Here is an 18,281-nt window from a genome sequence, read left to right as displayed (position 1 = left end):
AAGAAAATCCAGCCTGAAGGGTCATTGGGCTTCTGCGATAAACGTGAGTGTGAGCTGGAGCACAGACAAGCTGAATACTTTAAGGTAAATAGTTTATTTGCTGGAAAAGATCCCCAATTGGATCATAATAATCTGCAAACTCGTGACAGTAGCTTCAGCATTAAAATCTGAAGATTAAAGAAATAAAGAGACCAAACCTTTTCACTTAGAAAATTTTTAAGTTAAGCATATCTGTTTCTTCTTTTATTTAGTTATTTCAAAAGAGATTTTAAACCCCAAACTCTTACAGGTAAATAAAAAGTTTTATTTCAAGGCAAACAAATTTTTTTTTTTCTCGTTCTCTTGACAGCCAGTGCAAGAGTCGGACGTATTTCTCCAGAAAACTGGGAAAAAATGGTTTGCCTCATACACACTCCCAGCTATTTCTCAACGTTTGAAATACACGGCGTATGCAGACTGGGAGGTGGCACCGTGCATCGAAAATGAAATCCCTGCGCTTGGGGCACCCGTGCTGCTGTCACGGCACCCCCGATGCGGCCGAGAGAGCCCAGAGTTACAGAGCAAAACATATGGAATCATTTATAAGATTGGGGGAATCCATCTTGTTCATAAAACAGCAGAAAAAGCACTTGAATTCAGTAGAGATGTAACGGAACGTGCCTGCCAGCTGCTGGAACACCCCAGGTCTTATGTGCTCTATGGCCTCTGTCTGGTCCTGTGGCACTTCCCGGCAGCAGATGCCATAAAATGCATCTTACCCCGTTCAGCTTTTCACATTTGCCCTGGGATACGTTCGAAATGGGTTACACACCTCGTGCAGAAAACCTGCCTCTCACTGGCTCGGCGTACGGCGCTTTGCTCATTTTAAGAAACCTTCTTTCAGGCTAAAAATATCTTCTCTTTTTTTTTTTTTTTAACATATTTCCTTTAGTTCAGCCACTTCCACGATTAGGTCTGACTGATTCAAATCACACCCAAGTAGCATTTTCTGAAAAGCTTTTTTTCTGTTTATCAAATACTTCTCCCACCTGTTAATCTCTTTATACATCACTGAGCACTTGAAAGAGTGAAACCTGCAATAGCGAGCAGCCATTTAAAAAAAACCCCAACCAAACAAGCTTCAATTAAATATTTACCTGTGGCACAGAAGCTGTGGGCAAGGCAGGACTAAAATCCCGTGTGATGGAGCTGATGGACAGCGTGGTCCCTGTGGTCCCAGGGGATGGGGGGAAATGTGGGCAGCAACCGACCCACGGCGGGGACCTGGCAGGGGACCCCAACTTGTGATGCAGCTCCTGGGGGTGAACCCTGCCGGTGCCTGGCAGCTGAGGGTACGTAGAGCTTCTCAGGAGCCTGTCTGCTCTTTGCCTTCAGGAAGTCTGGGGGGATTCACCAAGATGATGGGTTGTTATCTCCTGGGGAGAGGTTTGCTATGGGAGCGTGGGGGTGATGGAGATGTCTCAGTGCCAGCCGGCACTGTCCCCATGAGTCAGGGACCCCACAGGAAGGTGGGTCTCTCGCTCTCTGCCCATCTCCCACCAGGGAAGAAGCACAGGAGAGATGAGGCTGCTGCGGGGCGTCTCCGGCACCGAAACACACTTTCAGTGCAAGAGCTGCAAAATCAGTTCCTATGGAGCGGCGGCCCAGCGCTCCCCAAATCGGCTGTGGACCAACAAGAGCGGGTCTGCCAGGATTAAGTGATGCCACAAGTTACTACTGAGCAGAAAATTTTTTCAGAAAATGGGCAGGAGGAGGCCTGCCAGGTCTGAGACCACGTCCCTTACGATTTAGGATGTTTTACCCCTATAGAAGACTTTTACCTGGAAGCACCCAGGGCACTTTTTGGGTGGCAGCTGAATTGCTTGGGGCTGAGCCAGCTCCACCGCTGCCGGGCAGAGCTCTCTCCCCTCGGGGACCACTTTACTCTGCCCAAGCTCAGCTGTGTTTTAGCACAAAGCTGCTGGATGACAGAGCGAGAGGGGGGACACCTCTGAAGAGAACCACCTGGGGGGATACAGCGTACCCAGCCCTGGATCCGAAATGGCTGCAGAACAGCAGAGAAACACCCAAATATATTTAAATGAGCCAGTTGACGGAGGAGAAGCGTCATGGAACCTCATGTGGGCTCGTTCCTGCCATCGCCATCAGGGTAGAGTGAGACCGCATCCGGCACCGAGCCAGCGAGCACCTCTGCACTGCCGGACCCCTGCGGCTGCACGGCCACCGAAAATGCTGCCGAAACGTCCTTAATTCCTGCTCCCTCTAAGGCCCCTGACGCCCCATTCCTGCAGGAAAGGGAAGGTGTGGAAAGCTCTGGTCCCCCAGGTAAGACGCCGTTGGATATCGCACTCCAAAGGCCGTTGCACGCGATGGCCCCGGAAGCAGAGGGGTCTGGAAAACAGAGGGGTTGTATGTCTGGACCAGAGCTGGGTCTGGTGTCCACACTGAGGGATGCCCGCGGGCACGCGGCGCTGCCAGCCTGAGCTTGAGCCTTAACCTGGGGCGGCGAGGCCTGACTCAAACAGGATTAACAATAATTTGAGTCATTTCCCTGATTTTGTTTACCTTCAGATTGAGCGTAGATGTCTTGAATCCACTGTTCCATAACCAGGTGAGTAGGAGCTCTTTACAAGCCTTGGCTTCAATAGGGCGTCTGGCTCGAGAAAGGGTTAATATCCTGGGGGCTGGCGAGAGGGGGGCACGCAGCAGGTTACCTGATACACCGAGAAAGTACATGTGCTGCCAGCATCTTACTGGCTGTTATCTTCAAAATAGATATTTCAATGCACAGATGCGTATCGCCTCTTCGATCTCACCGGCCCCCGTCTCAGCAAAGCAGCTGCCTGCGACTGATATTTGGATTTGGGTCTTATTTTGCAATTTCCTTTTGAACAGCTCGTTTTTCAGATCGTTATCTACTGCAGCAGCTCTCCTGCCCCACAATAGGAAATGAGCCATTTAAGAATGACAGCCATTTGAGGAGGATATTTGGGGACAGATCAGTTCCATAAGGGAGGGGGAAAATTCCAGCAAGAAATGGACTTTTAGCTTGACAGTTGCCAAACCTTTTGGGTAAGTGGAATTTCGCAGGAGATTGGTGAGGCTATCGGAAAAGCTTTTGATGAATTACTTTTAGAAATATGTCATAAAGGGAATGATAGAGTCTGATCCATAGGGTGGATAATGCCTTTGCTCTGACTATCAATCTATCTATCAGTCGATCAATCATATTGTTATGGCGCCTTTAATCACCATATCAAAGCTTTAGCTGAAGATAACCTCCCGCTGTCAGCCATTTATAAACAGTAAGTATATAAGCATTGAAGGAAAGTTTAAAGTGCTTTTTTGCAAGTGAAAGCTCACAAAATGAATGCCCCCAATTGCCATCCTCTGTTATAAATCTCTTTAACATCATGGCCAAAAGTCCCAAGACAAGGCGTCTAGTTCAGGAGTACGTGTTTTCTAATTGTGTGCCTCAAGTCCCCTTAACTTCAGCAGGATTTAAGGGCTCAGCTAAAATTAAATCTGAGGTGTTTCGAAGGCAGAGGTGTTGAAGGGCCCCCGACATTTCTGGCTGGATCTCAACCGATGCAAAAGCCCGACACCAAACCCGTGGTCTTCTTATGGCTACTTTGGTCTATGGGTCTTTTTTTTCCAGATTATAGTTATAAAATATTTTTTGTGGATTTTAAAAAAAATATAATAGAGAGGGGATTGAAGCAAGAAGAATAAATTTCAATCCTTGTTATTAGCACCACGGTGGAGCCCAGAAGCTCCCGTCAAGTATCAGATGTGACCGAGGCAGCAGTGCCTAAAACCATTCGGCTCAAAGATAGCAGCAGGGAAGTCTTGGTGCCTTTGTTTTACGTCTGCGACGCCAGACCACCACTTTCGAGTGGTGACCCTGACCTTCGCTTGATGTGGAGCAACGGGAAGCTCAACGGGACCCTTTTGGTTGACTGCCACCAGGGCTGCCTCCATCTGCCCCCTCCCCGAGACCTCCAGCGCGTCGCCGGGCATCGCACCGACCGCCGAGACGCCTCGCGGGGAGGATGAGCGCGTGCGAGTGGTGAGTACCGCTGGGGGAGATGCTCCAAGATGGAGGATAACCACTGCTACGGCTCTCGGTCCTCGCTCGGCTGCAGGGATGCTGCGCTGCGGGTCCAGGAGCAGCGGCGGAGCGCGGGGACGCCGCAGCCCCCGTCGCTGGTGACGCCGCGTCTGCTTTTGGCTGCACCGGGGGCAGTTACGTGTTGTGGCTGGACGGCCGCGTTCGGCAGACACGCAGGAGCGAGTCTCAGAAAGGGCTTCTGGCTTTGGTGGGAGCCATAGTCGTAACTTCTCTCTTGCAGAATGTTCCCCCACTGGCAACGGGGCTTTCGAAACCCTTCTTAAGATGGGCACCCAAAAATGAAGTGCAAGGAGAAGTAGTTGTTTCTGAAAATGAAGCCTCAGATTTTGGGGCACATCACCTTAAAGGCAAAAAGCAAAACCAAAAACTGTACCAGCAAATCTTGGTCTAAAACAAACTTCGAAGCAATAGCGGCCAAACAGTACTTGAAAGATTTTAAATAATTTGGTTATTTCTTTTGCTTAGACAAAATATTTTTCTCTCGTTCAGGTGGATGCTTGTTGCCATCTCAGCTGTCTCCTTGGTCCTATATGCTCTCCTCTTGCTGATGCTCTACATCATGCTCAGCAGGAAAATAGGTAATTTACTGTCTTGTCGGCTTTACCTGTTGTGTTCCCCGTTCTCGCTCGCAATCATCCAGTTCAGAGTGGAAGTGATTTCCCCAAAGCTCCACCATCCCCCAGTTCATGAAGCACAACCAAGTCCCTCTTCTGGATCTGCTTCTTGGGGAGCAACCGGTGCCGCTGCAGAGACCACGTGGGCACGTCGGGCCCCCCCAGGGACCCGCCGGACCCCGAGATGGGCTGGGCACTGGCGTGGAGTGGGAACGGGTCCAGGCAGGGACCGAGCACCAGCATCACTGCGCTGTGCCAGGGTGCCAGGCTGTGGTGGGGGTGGCTGCCCCGATCGCTGCTGTGCCAGCAGCTGTGAGCGGTATCGGATGGGGTTATCCAGCCTTTTGAGTTTTCAAAAACGTTTTCTTTGATTGCTCTTGTTAGTAAAGTGGTGGAAAAATACCATCAGAATCAGTTTGCAAAATATTAGTTCAGATGAAGCTCCAATTTCCAGCAGGAAAATCTTTCACGCAAAACTGCTGCCCACGTTTGTAAACAAACAAGCTCTGCTTGGCCCCGTGGGTCAAGCTAATTTCGAGCTTGCTCGGGAAGAGGCCCTGGTGGCATGATTTAACACTGGAATCTTTCATGGGGGGAACAGGGCACTCACTCAATCATCTCAGTAATGGAATTGATAGATATTTGCCTGCTACAATACATAATAATTATTGCTGTGCCAGCAGCTCACACTGAACTGGCTTTACTGCGGGACGGTGCCGGGGCTCAGGGAACGGGCAGGGGTCCGTGTGGCACGGTGCGTGGGGTGCGTGGGACACTGCCCGTGCCCTGGGCTGGAGCCAGGAGCTGACTCTGCTCTCGGTTGCAGCCAGCCGTTCCCGCGGCACGCCGGCCAGCAGCCCCGCAGCGCAGCCCCAGCAGCCTCCCACCTCCTCGGCGGGACGGGAAGGGGCGCGAAGACCGACCTACGTGGGTAAGGGGCAATCCTACAGCAACGGGGCTTTACCCTGGCACATGAACATAACTGTGTGGCATTGCGTTTGTGCAATGCCCTCCTCCTCAGCCAGCTGCGAAGACCCTCAGCCCTGGGCTGGGAGAGGAGCGAGCGGCCGGGCGAAGGGCAGGCGCAACAGCCGCTCGCAATTCCGGTCGCCTCCTGCCTCCTCTGGGCTTTCCCAGCCCGGTTCCCCACGGGCAGGCGGGTGAGGAGGGCAGGGATCACACTGCTGCCTTTCGGATTTTCGGTTTTCTCTCTCTGCGTTTGCTTTTTCTCTCTGATTATTTTTTTTTCCTTTAACCCCCCCAAGTAGTGACGGAGGTGGTAACGTTTCCTGTTTTTAAGGGAGCAGCGACACGTCTTCGGAGACCTCGGAGGACTCGGGCAGCAGCCCTTCCCGTGCACAGGTATGGCCGTGGGCAGAGAGCCTTTGCCAAAAGCAGCCTGGAGACCCCCAGAGTGGCAACGGGGGGGCAAAAGCATTGAACCATGCTGGAATGGGGCTGGGTGGTTGCTGTCACCTGCCGTACCCAGCGTTCCCCGTTTAGAGGGAAGCATCCCCACGGGTCAGGGAGCTCCCCAGGCACCTCGATCGCTGCACGCCTTCTCGTGGGTTCAAGGGCAAAGCCACACCGGGTGGATGCTGGTGCCCAACGTGGGGTTCATGTCTGCTGCTGCAGGGCCCTCACTCGGGAGAAAACCTCAATTACACATCCCTGATCTTCCCGGGGAAAGGCCGTGGGCCAGGATCCGCCGGGGACTACGAGAACACCAAGGCTGGAGCAGACTATGTCAACGTGGACCCCAAGAAGAGGAAAGCAGATTTCTGGCCCTGCTCCAGCCCCGTGACTTCCAAGTCCATCGAGTACACCGAGGTGAAGCTGTGACTCCCGGGATGCTGCTGACGGGGTTTCGGGTCAGACCGCTGCCAGGACGAGGAGATGCCTGAAGTGCCCGACTTCCCCTTCCCCTCGGTCAGCTCCTGGCACAGGCTGATGCCTGCCAGTTTTTATTCCTTATAATAACCAACCAATATAATTTGCTTGGTATTTTACTTAAATGCATCACTGTTCCTGGAGGCTGCCGAGCGTGGCACGACGCAGGGAAGCCTTCCTCCTACCCAGGCTGAAATGTGCTCTCCAGTTTTGTGTGATGGCCCTTTTTCTCATTTTATGAAAGCAAGTGAAACATCTCCCCCTGCCCCTCAAAACAGGATGTAGTTTGGTGAGGGAAGTGCAGTGATCTTCAGAACACCCATCCGAACTGGCTGGCATCTCCTCTGAACGGTGCTTTCTTTGCTGATTGCTGGCATAAAATCCTTTTAAATACAGTTCCTCCTTCTGCCTTGGCCTGGCTGCCCGACAAGCCCTGATTCACCCCCTCCCCCTGCGCCCCTTTTCCTCTAATGCTCAAAATCTTTCCAAGTCCCCGTCGTCCCAGAGCTGTCGCAGGGGCTGGGGTGGCCGTGCGGGTGGTGTGACCCTGGCTGTGCATCGAGGGGGATGCCAGGGCCAGGGAAGGAGGGTGGCCCTGCCCGGGAGCTTCCTCCCCAGGTGAAAGCTGTAGGCATCAGCCCAGCTGGCAAATGGCCCAGGGCTTCCCAGGGGATTTATATCCCCCCTCCCCAGGTACAGGAGCTGGGCTGGCTGTTGGTCCTGCTGGGCTGAGGGGTACAGGACTAGACCACAGGTCTCTGTGTGAGCACAGGTGAGTCAAATCCCTCTGTGTCTTGTGGGGAGGGATGATATTCCCTGTCTCCCACCTTTTGCTTTTCCTGCTTTGTCCCTGCACCAAATGCCCCAGGTGCAGGACTTGGCCTCTCCCCACTTGTGTGATGCAGAGTGGGGGTTGGTGCCCTCGGCTGGACCCATGCCACCGCTCCTGCTGTGGTCTGACATCACATTTCACATTTTCCATAGGTATTGGTTTAATTCCCAGAGCACTTGGAGTACAGCATAGCAATTTTTTCCAACAAAATTGAGGGGGGGGGGCTCTCCAGCTTGCAGAGATAAGCCTGGGATTGGGAACTGGCTGTGCTGGGAAGGCTGTTATCTTCTCAGAAGGGCTGCTGCCCCTGCTTGGCAGTGCTTGTGTTTGTCAGGTCACCTTCATGCTCCTGAGGTCTCGCAGAGCCGATGCCCGGCCAGCCCTGCCTCCCAGCACAGCCCCCCTCCATCAGGGATGGAGCTGCCCCAAGTGCATTTCAGATTGGCTCAGCAGTGATGTGTGTTAATGAAAGGTTGTGAGACAATTGATTTGGTATCGATCCAGGGGTGGGTCAGGCACTCCTGGTTTTATGACCTTGTTGTGCAGATCTGGCCCGACTTGAAGGGCACATGAAGGAAAATGTTCAAAAACCGAAACACTCTCTGGGAAACGTTGTTAAGGGACAGGAGAGGTGTGTTTGAGGAGCTGGAGATGAGGCAGCTGTCCTCAGTGGAGGGATGTGCCTGGGGACACATGCAGCCTAGAGCGTGCCCGACTCAGTCACCACCTCCTCGCAGGGTGGGTAGAAGTCCTTGGTGCTGCCCCCATGTAGCGGGAGGCTGGTGGGGCTGGTGTGGTGGCTGTGGCTCAGGATGGTGGTCTTCCTGCTGCAGAGGCTCCCGGTGGAGGCTTGTCTCTGCAGCTTGGGCCGGGGGCTGCCCCAGCAGGACAAGCAACGTGCTGCATCCTGGAGCAGGTGCCCGCTGAAGAACATGTAAATCCAGGGGTTGCAGCAGCTGCTGAGGCTGGCCAGCAGCATGGTGATGGTGAAAGCCACGTTGGTGGAGTCTGGGAAGGCAAGGGAGAGAGCTGAAACATTCACCAGGCTGGGCAGGGTCTCAGTGTGCAATGGGCAGGACTCTGGGGGCTCTTACTGGCTCGGGCACGTGTCCTTTGTCCCATTCCAGTCCCATCTGACTGGCATTCCTTTGGCCAGGAGAGTTTGCAGCGTGGCAGGCAGAGCTGGGCTCTGCCCCTGGCTGAGGGTTGCGGGTGGGTGATGGACATGCTGGAGCACATCCTCAGGGAGCGCTGGGACATGAGACCCAGCAGCTTTTTCCTTTTTCCTTCAACCTGTTTGCTGGCTAAAGCATCTCCCAGAGGCCTTTCAATCTTGGGTAAAGTTCCTTCTACCCACTAACAGGCTAGGAGAGGAATGGAAAATTTCTAGAAGTCGACCTCTGAAATCAGAAATCCACTTCTGAAACCTCTGCAGCCGGCTCAGCAAAAAAGCCTCCGGGGCACCTGACACTGCGAAGCCCCGGCCCCAGCAGCACGGCTGCTCCGCGGGGCCATCCCGGCGGAGGACGGGAGCAGCAGCCACCATTAAAACCCTCCCTGCAGTCACACACCAAACACAGCAGCTCCCGAAGCACATTTCCACGAGGGAAGAAAGGCACAGGGAAAAGCTGTGCCCACAACATCTTTACACGTCCCTACAGGTGATGGTCAGAAGCTGCTGCTTTTCAGTGGCTTTTCTGGTGAAAGCAACGATTTGACTCTGCAAACAGTTCTCTGTAAACACTACTGGGGAGCAAATCTGTAGCCTTCCCCACAATTTTTAAAATGATGGAATAACAGACAGCTCTTGTTTGTTAAAAATGCAAGAGACGTGCCATGTGCCTCAGGTGCCCAGGGCTCTGCACTGGCTCTGGGCTGCAGCCCAGTGGCCCCACCACTACTCACCATCGTCAGGAGCATCCTTGTCCCACACCGACCACATCTGCATGCTAAAAAATGGTGCCCAGCAGGCAACATAAGCCACCACGATGACAAAGGTCATCTTCACTGTGCGGATTTTGGCACGGGAGATGGTCCGCACGCTGCTCACCCGTGAGGGTTGCCCGCTGGGGCATTGCCCACCCTTCTCAGAGGAGCAGGGAGCAGGGGGGGAAGCTGCTGTGGGCCCCCCCGAGCCAGTGGCAACACTCTGGGTCTTGCCTTTGAGGTTCTTGCAGATCTCGTAGCAGATGAGGCTGTAGCAGATGGTGAGGATGCCGACGGGCAGGATGAAGATGCACAGTGTGGTCCAGGTGATGTAGGCTCGGGCTCCCCATGGGTACCTGAAGTCCGCCCAGCAGTCCAGCACCCCCGAGCCCTGGCGCACCTCCCGTAGGGAGAAGATGAAGACTTGGGGCAGGCTGAGCAGGCAGCTGAGCAGCCACGTAGCCCCGATCATGACGTAGGCCTGGCGGCTGGGCTGCTGCAGGGTGCGCAGAGGGTGGCACACGGCCATGTAGCGGTCCAGCGTCATCATGATGAGCATGTAGGTGGAGGCAAACATGCTCAGCACCTGCAGGTACTTGACTGCCCTGCAGAGCGGGTCCGGCCCCACGAAGCGGTATGTCACCTCCCAGATCATCTGTGGCAGCACCTGGAAGAGTGCAACACCCAGGTCGGTCAACCCCAAGTGTAAAATGAAGAGATGCATCCGGCTCATCTTCTTCCTCAGGCGATACATTGCCAGCAGCACCCCCATGTTGCCAACAGTTGCTATAGCCAGGATGGTGGCCAGCACCCCGATCTCTGCCTTGGCCAACTCCTCATCGCGGGTGTGCAAGAGGGTCAGGTTGGGATCCCCTGCCAGGGTCTGGGGGCTCAGCAGCCCCTGGCTGTGCCCAGGCCTGCTGTAATGGGTGCTGTTCCAGCCCCAGCCTGGCTCCATCCCTTTGGGAAGCTCTGCAGGAGCGCAGGCAGCTGTAACACTTGTCTCTGATGGTCTGTTAAACCCTTCCCTGCCTCCCAGGGCTGAGCTCTTGGGATCAGTGCTGCCCCTGAGCACCGCTGCAGCAGCTCTTCTACCCCCGGCCGAGGGGGCTGGACATGCGTCCTCCTGCAGCCCCCACCGCTGCTGCAGGTTGTCACCTTGTGCAGCTCAACATCACGCTGTGCTGTGGGGCTGCAATTCCCCTGTCTGGCCGGGCTGCTCTGTGCAAATATGTCTGATAAGCGAAGAGATGCAAATTCTGGTTCAGTCCTTGATCTTTCTCTCGTCTGCACTAAACATTCCCAAATCCCTGTTTCTCCCAGGACTGCTGATCCTGCACATCCCCTCTCCCCTCTGTGCTGGTAAATCGAAGGGGGAAGGGAACTCCTCTTTCTTGCTTCTTTCTAGTGCAGCAGAAGTGACAGAAAACGCTACAGAGGCTGCAGCTCTTTGGCTTTTTTGTTCCAAGAATGGTGGAAGTCAGGTGAGTGGTGTCCGAGCGTGGTGTCTCTGCGGGAAGCGGGGTGGCCGGTGGTGGCTCTCAGTCGCCGTGTGCATGTGATCGCCGTCCACCCACGTCTGGGTTTTATAGCCTGGCAGCATCCCATCCCTCCCCTCCCCTCCCTTCTCCTGCCCTCCCCTCCCCGCCCCAGCCTACGGCTCTGCCGCTGTGCCGAGCTGCTGGACGCTGCGTCGGGCAGGTGAGCCGGTTCCCCTCCTGCTGCTGTCTCTGCAGTTGCAGTCCCTGGGATTTTTCCAGTGGATTTTAACAAATGTCATTTCTGGGCAAGAGCCAAAGGCTGAGGATGCTCCTGTCCTTGTCCCCTGCATCCCCCTTCCACAGGTCTGCGCTGTCCCTGCTCATCAGACCCTCCTGAATCTCTGCCCTTGGCTTCTCCTGGCCCAGCAGGAGAAACCTCTGTCCCGAGAGCCTGGGGACGGGGGGATGAGGGGGTGCAGGCCCCCTGGAGCAGCAGGAGTCAGACATCTGTTGGCTTTGTGCAGCTGGGTCTCAGCCCCGCAGCAAAGTCAGTGGAAACACCATTTACTGGCACCGTGTCCTGAAGCTGCTGGTTTTGGTCCGCTGTGCCTTTTGCTCTGTGTAGGACGGGGATGGAGGTTGTTCCTGAGACACGGCAAGAGCCCGGATCTGCCTGCTTAGTCCTCAGCTAAACGCTGTCATTTTACTCCATCTGACAGAAACCCACCCCAAAAGTGGGGAGCGACCCTGCTCCTCCGCAGAGCAGCTTCTGCCTCGGGTCATCGGTGTTTGCCCTGTTTCTCATCTGCACAGAGCCTGGAAAAAACTCATGGAAAAAGAAGAGCTGATGGGGAGAAGTGAGCTGAAGAGGCCCCAGCAGCTGCAGGCTTTATGTAAAGGTGCGGCGTGAGCCGGGGGAAAGACGACGGGCGACAAACACCCGCTCTCACTCTCACCCACCATAAATTGCACAACTGAGAATACAGGCTGGATGCTGGGCATGGGGCCAGGGCACGGGCACCAGCTCACCTGCCCCTTCTCCCGACCTGCCCCCTCTGCTTTGAGTGCCTTCCCGCATGGGGTGTGAGCACAAAATGCTTTGATTGCTCATGTAGACAAATATACAGGTACACACAAACTATTTCACTTTTGTTTTGCAACATTAAGGCTTTGTATTTCCCCTACTGGCTATTGAATTATGGCAATAAAAAATAAAGCTGTCTGTGTATTTCCAGGTTTTTTTTTTTCCTTTCTCTGCTGGGGAAAGAGACAGCAGCAAACAAAAGAAATGCACCAACACGGGTTTCTTCCTACCACCTGTCTGCGTGACGCGGGCTTTGCCGCTTGCAGAGCCTGCTCTGCCTCACTGGCTGTGATACTACAATTAAGTTGCCTGCAAGGAGGCTGTTATTTGCTGAATAAAGATTTGCAGATCACCTCTAATAACCATAAATGAGTGCAGTTGGTATCTAATTAAAAGACATTCATCCTTATAAGGGACCCTATGGATATAGAGTACCTGTCACAGAAAAGTGCCTGGCTGAGATGCTGGAGTTTGAGACAGGAAGGTATTTCAGTGAATAATGTAATTTTCTATGTTTGTGATCAGACAGCTGAGTTTTTTGAAGATTAATGGAGGACAGTGTAAAAATACCTACAAAGGAATGGAAAGCTAAGATGAAGGCAGAGATGGAAGGGTGGATTCTGCAGAGAGGAAGAAATATTTAAAGTGTTTTGAGGACAGACTCTGCGTTTGCTGGTACCAGTTGGATTTGGGAGCAATTCCTTCAGAGTTAGAGCTTTTATTTGAGATTTACTTAAGTTCAGTTGCAGGGGGGATACTTCTGCAAAGGTGCTTAGAGGAAAGTGAAGCCAATTCATGACAGAAAATGATCCTCAGAAAATAGAAATTAATTTTCTTTAGAGAAAGAGATTATCACAGCAAGGAAATTCTTCAAGCAGATGGATTAAAAAATAAACTCATTTTCTTTCATTGGTTTCCTGAACGTTTTGACACATCACTAGCGTTGCCAGGCTGTCCGTGCTGCGGCGGAACCACAGCTGGGTTCTCCTGCTCAGCAGGTCGGGAATTGCTCACTGAGAAGGGTGCTGGTTTAGTGCTCTGGGAGCCCCTGGGAGGTGATGGCCCAGCTGTGCCCAGCTGTTCCTGGGCAACCCAACCCAGCTCCGCCCTGCCCAGCCCCTCCCAGTTCCACCCTTCCCCACCCACCCTACCCTGCCCAGCCCTCCCAGTCCCACCCTTCCCCACCCACCCTACGCTGCCCAGCCCCTCCCAGTCCCACCCTTCCCCACCCACCCTACGCTGCCCAGCCCCTCCCAGTCCCACCCTTCCCCACCCACCCCACCCAGCCCATCCCACCCTGCCCAGCCATGCCCTGCCCTGCCCCTCCCAGTCCCACCCTTCCCCACTGCAGCTGTTTAGGCTGTTTTCCATAAATCAGGCCCTGGGGAAATAGAGGCTGGAGGTGTTGCAGGATGAGGAAGATGCTGCTGTTTTCTGGTAGTGTATTTTTTTTGTGCTACAGTGCTTTGTGTGCCTGGTGGAGGAAGGATGTGTGTGTGGTACTGGAGGTAACCCTGGGGGCTCTGCACAGCTGGGTATTGCTGCCATGGGGTGAACTGAGCCCTGAAACACTGGGAAAACTGTTGTGACAAAGTCTGTGTTTCTTCCCTTTCCTCTGGGTGCGATGCTGAGATATGGGACCGTGTAACTGGATTTCTAAGCTCTTACTGTTTGGTTTGTCAAGGTGATTCTGCATTGCATAGCTAATTCTTGGCAGCTGGGAGCATCAATACACCGTGAAGCACAGCACATAAACTGCTGTTTCTATTACCAGCTGGCATCCTGTGCTCTTCTACTGCAGAGCATAGAGGCAAGGGTTTTGTGATTGCTAAATCATTTGGCACGGTAGCTGGTTGTTGCTTTGCTTTGTGGGTAGCTGCTTGGTTAAATAAATAAATAAAATTTGTTGGCTTGTGTTTAAGTGCTGATTTGGCTCACTTTTCAACATAAATGTTTTATTTGTGGTAGTGTTAAACTTATATTGCTGACAGCCTGAAGCATACTTGGTCTGTCTTTTGTCTTTAGCATTTAGCCACTGAAATGCCTTTTGTGGTTCAGGTCAGGAAAAAGCAAGATTTGGTCATTTTATGCTGGTTCAGATGCTATAAAATTAATTAATGGTGTTGCAACTGCTTTATAGCAGCTTGGGATCATCTCCTTGGAAAGGCTGAGGGCAGGAATGAGGGTTGGGAGTTCCTGGTATCTAAAGCTACTTTTAATGCCAACTCTCTGTTAAAATTAAGCCTTGAATGACTTGCCCTCCACCTCCTGAAAATATAAACTGCTGAGGGTTTCCAGTTATTAAAGACTTCAGGACCTTTAAAAGCTTAGCTCTCTCTAGCCACTGACTTAACTCCTTCACCTTTCTCAGACTTGAGTAGTTTGGAAGCTGAAAAGTTGATATAATTTGGGTTTTGGTGCTTGCAATGCTTGTGAAGAATTCTCAGAAAAGTGACCTTGTGGCATCTGTCTTATCAGGGAAACAAATTTCTCTGCAGTGTGGTTGTCAAACAGAGGATGTGATTGTACCTGTTCCTGGGAGTGCTGAAGGATTTAGCACAGCCCTGGTCCATCCTGATACAATGTGAAATGCCCCCAAATATTAAACTGTTTCTAAATGGGCACCTGGTTCAACACTGGCACTGTGATTCCCATTACTGTTTGGAGGGAGAAAACTCTGCTATATAATTGCACGGCGTTATCTGCCCTACAGCTCTGGAAGATGAAGACAAGAGCTTCTATAATTTTAAGGTAATTATGAGCCAGATGTGTCAGTCAGTCTCCCCTTTTCCTCCCCCCTTTCCCTCATTCAGTTTTGGTTTTTTCCATTTAATTAAAACCTCTGATCCTGCTTAATACCAGAGAGCGTGTCTGGGTGCAGAAATAAATATGCTAAACACATGGCAAATGCCCCAAAGCGGTGCCTGTTAGGGACACTGCTAGGCAGAACAAGCAGTTTTGATTTTGATGGAAAATCCATGTGAAGCTGTAAAAATTGGCAAGCAGAATAACAAAAGCTGACAGCGTTGTGTTAAAGAACTGGATTTTAAAGGATCGGTGCTTCAAAACACTGCCTTGAACACAAACTTGGGGGGCTGAGCTGCTGTTCCTGGAGGTGCTGTGTCCCAGCCATGAATTTGGCTCAGCCCAACTTCTCTCAGAGCATCCCTCTGTCCTCCACGCTGCTCCCAGCATTTCTGCTGTTTGGGGACAGCCCTGCCCACCCAAACACCCCAAGTCTCCCAAAACCATGCCCAGAAGCACACGTGTCCCCCCAAGCCACCCTGTGCCCGTGGGATCTGGACCACCCTCTTTGCCCTGGCACAGCCTGCAAAGTGAGCCTGAAATGCCTTGCAGCCTGGTGAATAGCACCAGTGAAATTCTGTGGGATAAAATAAATCCAATCCTGGGGTGTTATTGCAGCTGATAACTCTATTACAGTTTCCTTTTTCCTTGTTGTTTTGCTGTGTCTTTTCATTTGACCCGTATGCGTGGAAACAGTCTGCTTAAGTAGAGGCAACTGCCAGAGGAAAAATTGAAGCTACAGGCATCTTTGAGATAGCAAATTACTTGTTTATCATCCTTACACTCTCCCTGTTGGTTTCCTTGTATTGCCAGTGATGTTTAAAGACTTTGGTAGCTGTGAAATGCTTCGATTTCCTTCCCCACTCCCTCATCTCCTTTTGCTGTTATCATCATTAGCATTTAAAAAACAGACACAGCCAGAGCACTTACAGCCTTGAAGTCAATAATAAAAAAACCCCACCAAAATCACATTTCAAGGCTCAAAATTACATTTACAAATGGCTTTTTCCTGTTCTCTCTTGACAGGCTGCTGGGGGGAAAATACATGTCTGTTAGCTCTGGGGTGGACAGACAGACAAGCTGGTGAACAGCTGCCTGGCAGGCAGTGGGGACTCTGTGGCCAGGCTGGCAAAGGCACTTTCTTTAGGTCCTGTATTTTGCTTTATACAGTGGAAGTCTGGTCTGTGCATGGGATTTTCAGGCCCTACAACCTGTAGAGATGAGATATTTTGTGTATTTTTAATAAATACCTTGCTAGGAAATTTGCATCAGTTACAGGGATAACTCCCAGGCTCCATTCCCGAGTGTGGCTGCATGGGGATGGGTTTGCGTGGGGCCGGGCTGGCAGAGCTGGCCCTGCAGGCAGCCCACGGCAGGGTGGGTGCTTGGGCTGCTCTGGGCATTGGCACCTCCAGCTGCTTCAGCCCATGTCACCTCCCAGCACCTGCAGCTGAAATCGGGGCTGCAACAGTGTCCCTGGGCACAGGGATGCTGGAGGCATCCTGTGCTCTGGAGTGGGAACAGAACTGCTGCTCTTGCCCTTCTCCCTCCTCTTTGGTCTGGACAAAGAAGAGCACAGGATTTAAGACACGTTTAATTGAAAATCTCAAAACAGGGGGGAGCAAACAAGAACCTTTCCCTGACCTCAGATCTGCTTTGTCTACTGCTCTTTCTGCCTGATGGCAATGCTGCAGTTATTCAGAACCCATTGCCTTCCAGGTAAGAGAGGCATCAATCAGGATTACGAAAGGAGAGGAGCAGATGTTTCAGGACAATATATTAGAAAATGATGAATCGTAGGGAAAGTGTCTGCAGTGATCTGTACTCTCCCTGCTAAAAGAAAGTTCAAGGCTTCATGATTAAAGGTTGTTGTTGCCTGTTTGACAGTCAGGCCTGGGTTATGCCCAAATACAGGGAAACTTGTCCGGGACTGTGCAGAAACCACGGTGGGACCACTTCCCACCGAGGGACCAGCGCTGAGGTCAGCCTGTATTGTTCAGTTAAAACACTGGATGTTTCTTTCCTGTTATTACCCCGGGGTATATACCTGACGTCATTGCCCTGAAAGTTCTTGAACTGTCGTCTAAGGGACTTTAAGATGCTGAGAGACAAGTTCTTGCCCACTAGAAGCGCTGCTGCTGCTAGATGTGCTGCTTCTCGTAGGCTGTTTGAGCAGCTTCTTTCCTTTTTTTTTGCTGCCTTTTTGTGTATGTGGAGAACAGGACAAAATAAGCCCAATTAAAGCACATTATTGTAGTTTCACTAGTAGTTTAGCTCGACATGCTTAACAGATCAGAAGTGCCAGTGGAATTACTACCTTCAGCTTGCATGAAACCTGGGTCTTTTTGCCCCCCACCATCTTAGTGTGTGAAAAATCTCCTAGGAAACATAGCTCTAATGGTCTGCCTCCTCCCTGTGCTGCAGTTCTTGCAAACGAAGCAGAAAGCTGTGCTCTAAATGTGCTGTCTGCCTCTCCTAATTAACTGGCTGTGGGTAGGAGATGCTCGTAGTGTTGATGGAGTTGTAACACCAGGATGCTGCTTTGTTTGGCAGTTTCTTGCCGTAGCTCTTGATTCTCAGGCATCCATGGTTCGTTATTGTGCTCTGAGGATCCTCACTGTGGGAGGAGCTGCCAGGGTGGAGGTCCCAGACGTGGAGGCTGGAGAGCTTGGGCAGCTCTGCACACTGATGGAGATGCTGACTGAGCTCTGTTCTCACTGTGAGCCAGGGAACGGACTTTCTCAGTGTGAACTGGGAGATGCAGCTTCAGCCCTTCAGACAACAGCAGCGGGTTTGGCGAGAGGTGACACCCCACTGGGGACTCCTTCCCCTACCCACCAACGCGCTCTGCCCGAGGCTGTGGCACTGCCATCGCCACTGCCAGGTCTTCTCTGGAAATGGATACCAGCTTGGAGGGCTTGCACAAGTGTGTTGGGCTTGCAGCTTCATTAACACTCACCCACCACCTCTTTGTTCTTTGGTTAGGACAAGAGTAGTTAATCCTCATGCCATTCTCAGTCTCCGTTCTCTGGCAGGTGGAGCAGCAGGATGGGAGCCTTCAGGAAAGCAGTTAATGCTTTTAATCCTCTGCTGATGTGGCGTGTCTGAGGAGAAGGTGATAAAGTACAGCGGCTGCACGCAGTGTGCTGCCTGCCTGGGGGATGGATGGCAGGGTCAGATCGGGCAGCCCAGACCTCATACTGGCAGGAGTGGGTGCTGCCAGCCGGGGCAAGCTCTGCAGGACGTGTTCTGCACCCAGCAGTAGCTGCAGCACAGTGCAGAGCCATGTTGTCCCTGTTGTTCTATCCTTTGTGGATTTGAAGGCCCCATGGACACCATTCCCCAGCATCTGGGATATTGAATTGGACACTAGTTGCGGTGAGAGTTTAGGATTGTGCCCACTACTGTTAGTGTTGGAGGTGAGTGTGTGTGTCACCTATCGCAGGTGTGTGCTCCAGGGTTCAGGGGGTTATTCAACTCAACAGGAAATAAGATTTAAACCTCCCAGGGATCCATA

General features: G+C 52.2%; 2 protein-coding genes across 2 annotated transcripts; one reads left to right on the top strand and one right to left on the bottom strand.

The window, feature by feature from the left end:
- Positions 1 to 4,052: 4,052 nt before the first annotated feature.
- On the top strand, positions 4,053 to 6,601 carry RHEX (regulator of hemoglobinization and erythroid cell expansion). The gene is made up of 5 exons (XM_086627422.1): positions 4,053 to 4,069; positions 4,622 to 4,709; positions 5,566 to 5,677; positions 6,047 to 6,108; positions 6,382 to 6,601. Exons 1-5 carry the CDS (start codon positions 4,053 to 4,055, stop codon positions 6,586 to 6,588), a joined length of 486 nt encoding a protein of 161 aa, XP_086483548.1. The 3' UTR covers positions 6,589 to 6,601.
- A 1,567-nt stretch (positions 6,602 to 8,168) lies between these two features.
- Positions 8,169 to 10,352, bottom strand: AVPR1B (arginine vasopressin receptor 1B). The gene is made up of 2 exons (XM_009978136.2): positions 9,374 to 10,352; positions 8,169 to 8,476 (listed from the first exon to the last, which is right to left on the bottom strand). Exons 1-2 carry the CDS (start codon positions 10,350 to 10,352, stop codon positions 8,169 to 8,171), a joined length of 1,287 nt encoding a protein of 428 aa, XP_009976438.2.
- Between the last annotated feature and the right edge of the window lie 7,929 nt (positions 10,353 to 18,281).

Source organism: Tauraco erythrolophus, chromosome 27 (genome assembly GCF_009769465.1).
Source record: "Tauraco erythrolophus isolate bTauEry1 chromosome 27, bTauEry1.pri, whole genome shotgun sequence".
Lineage (NCBI taxonomy): Eukaryota > Metazoa > Chordata > Aves > Musophagiformes > Musophagidae > Tauraco > Tauraco erythrolophus.
Note: the sequence above shows the minus strand (reverse complement) of the source record. Positions and strands in the feature narration are given on the sequence as shown.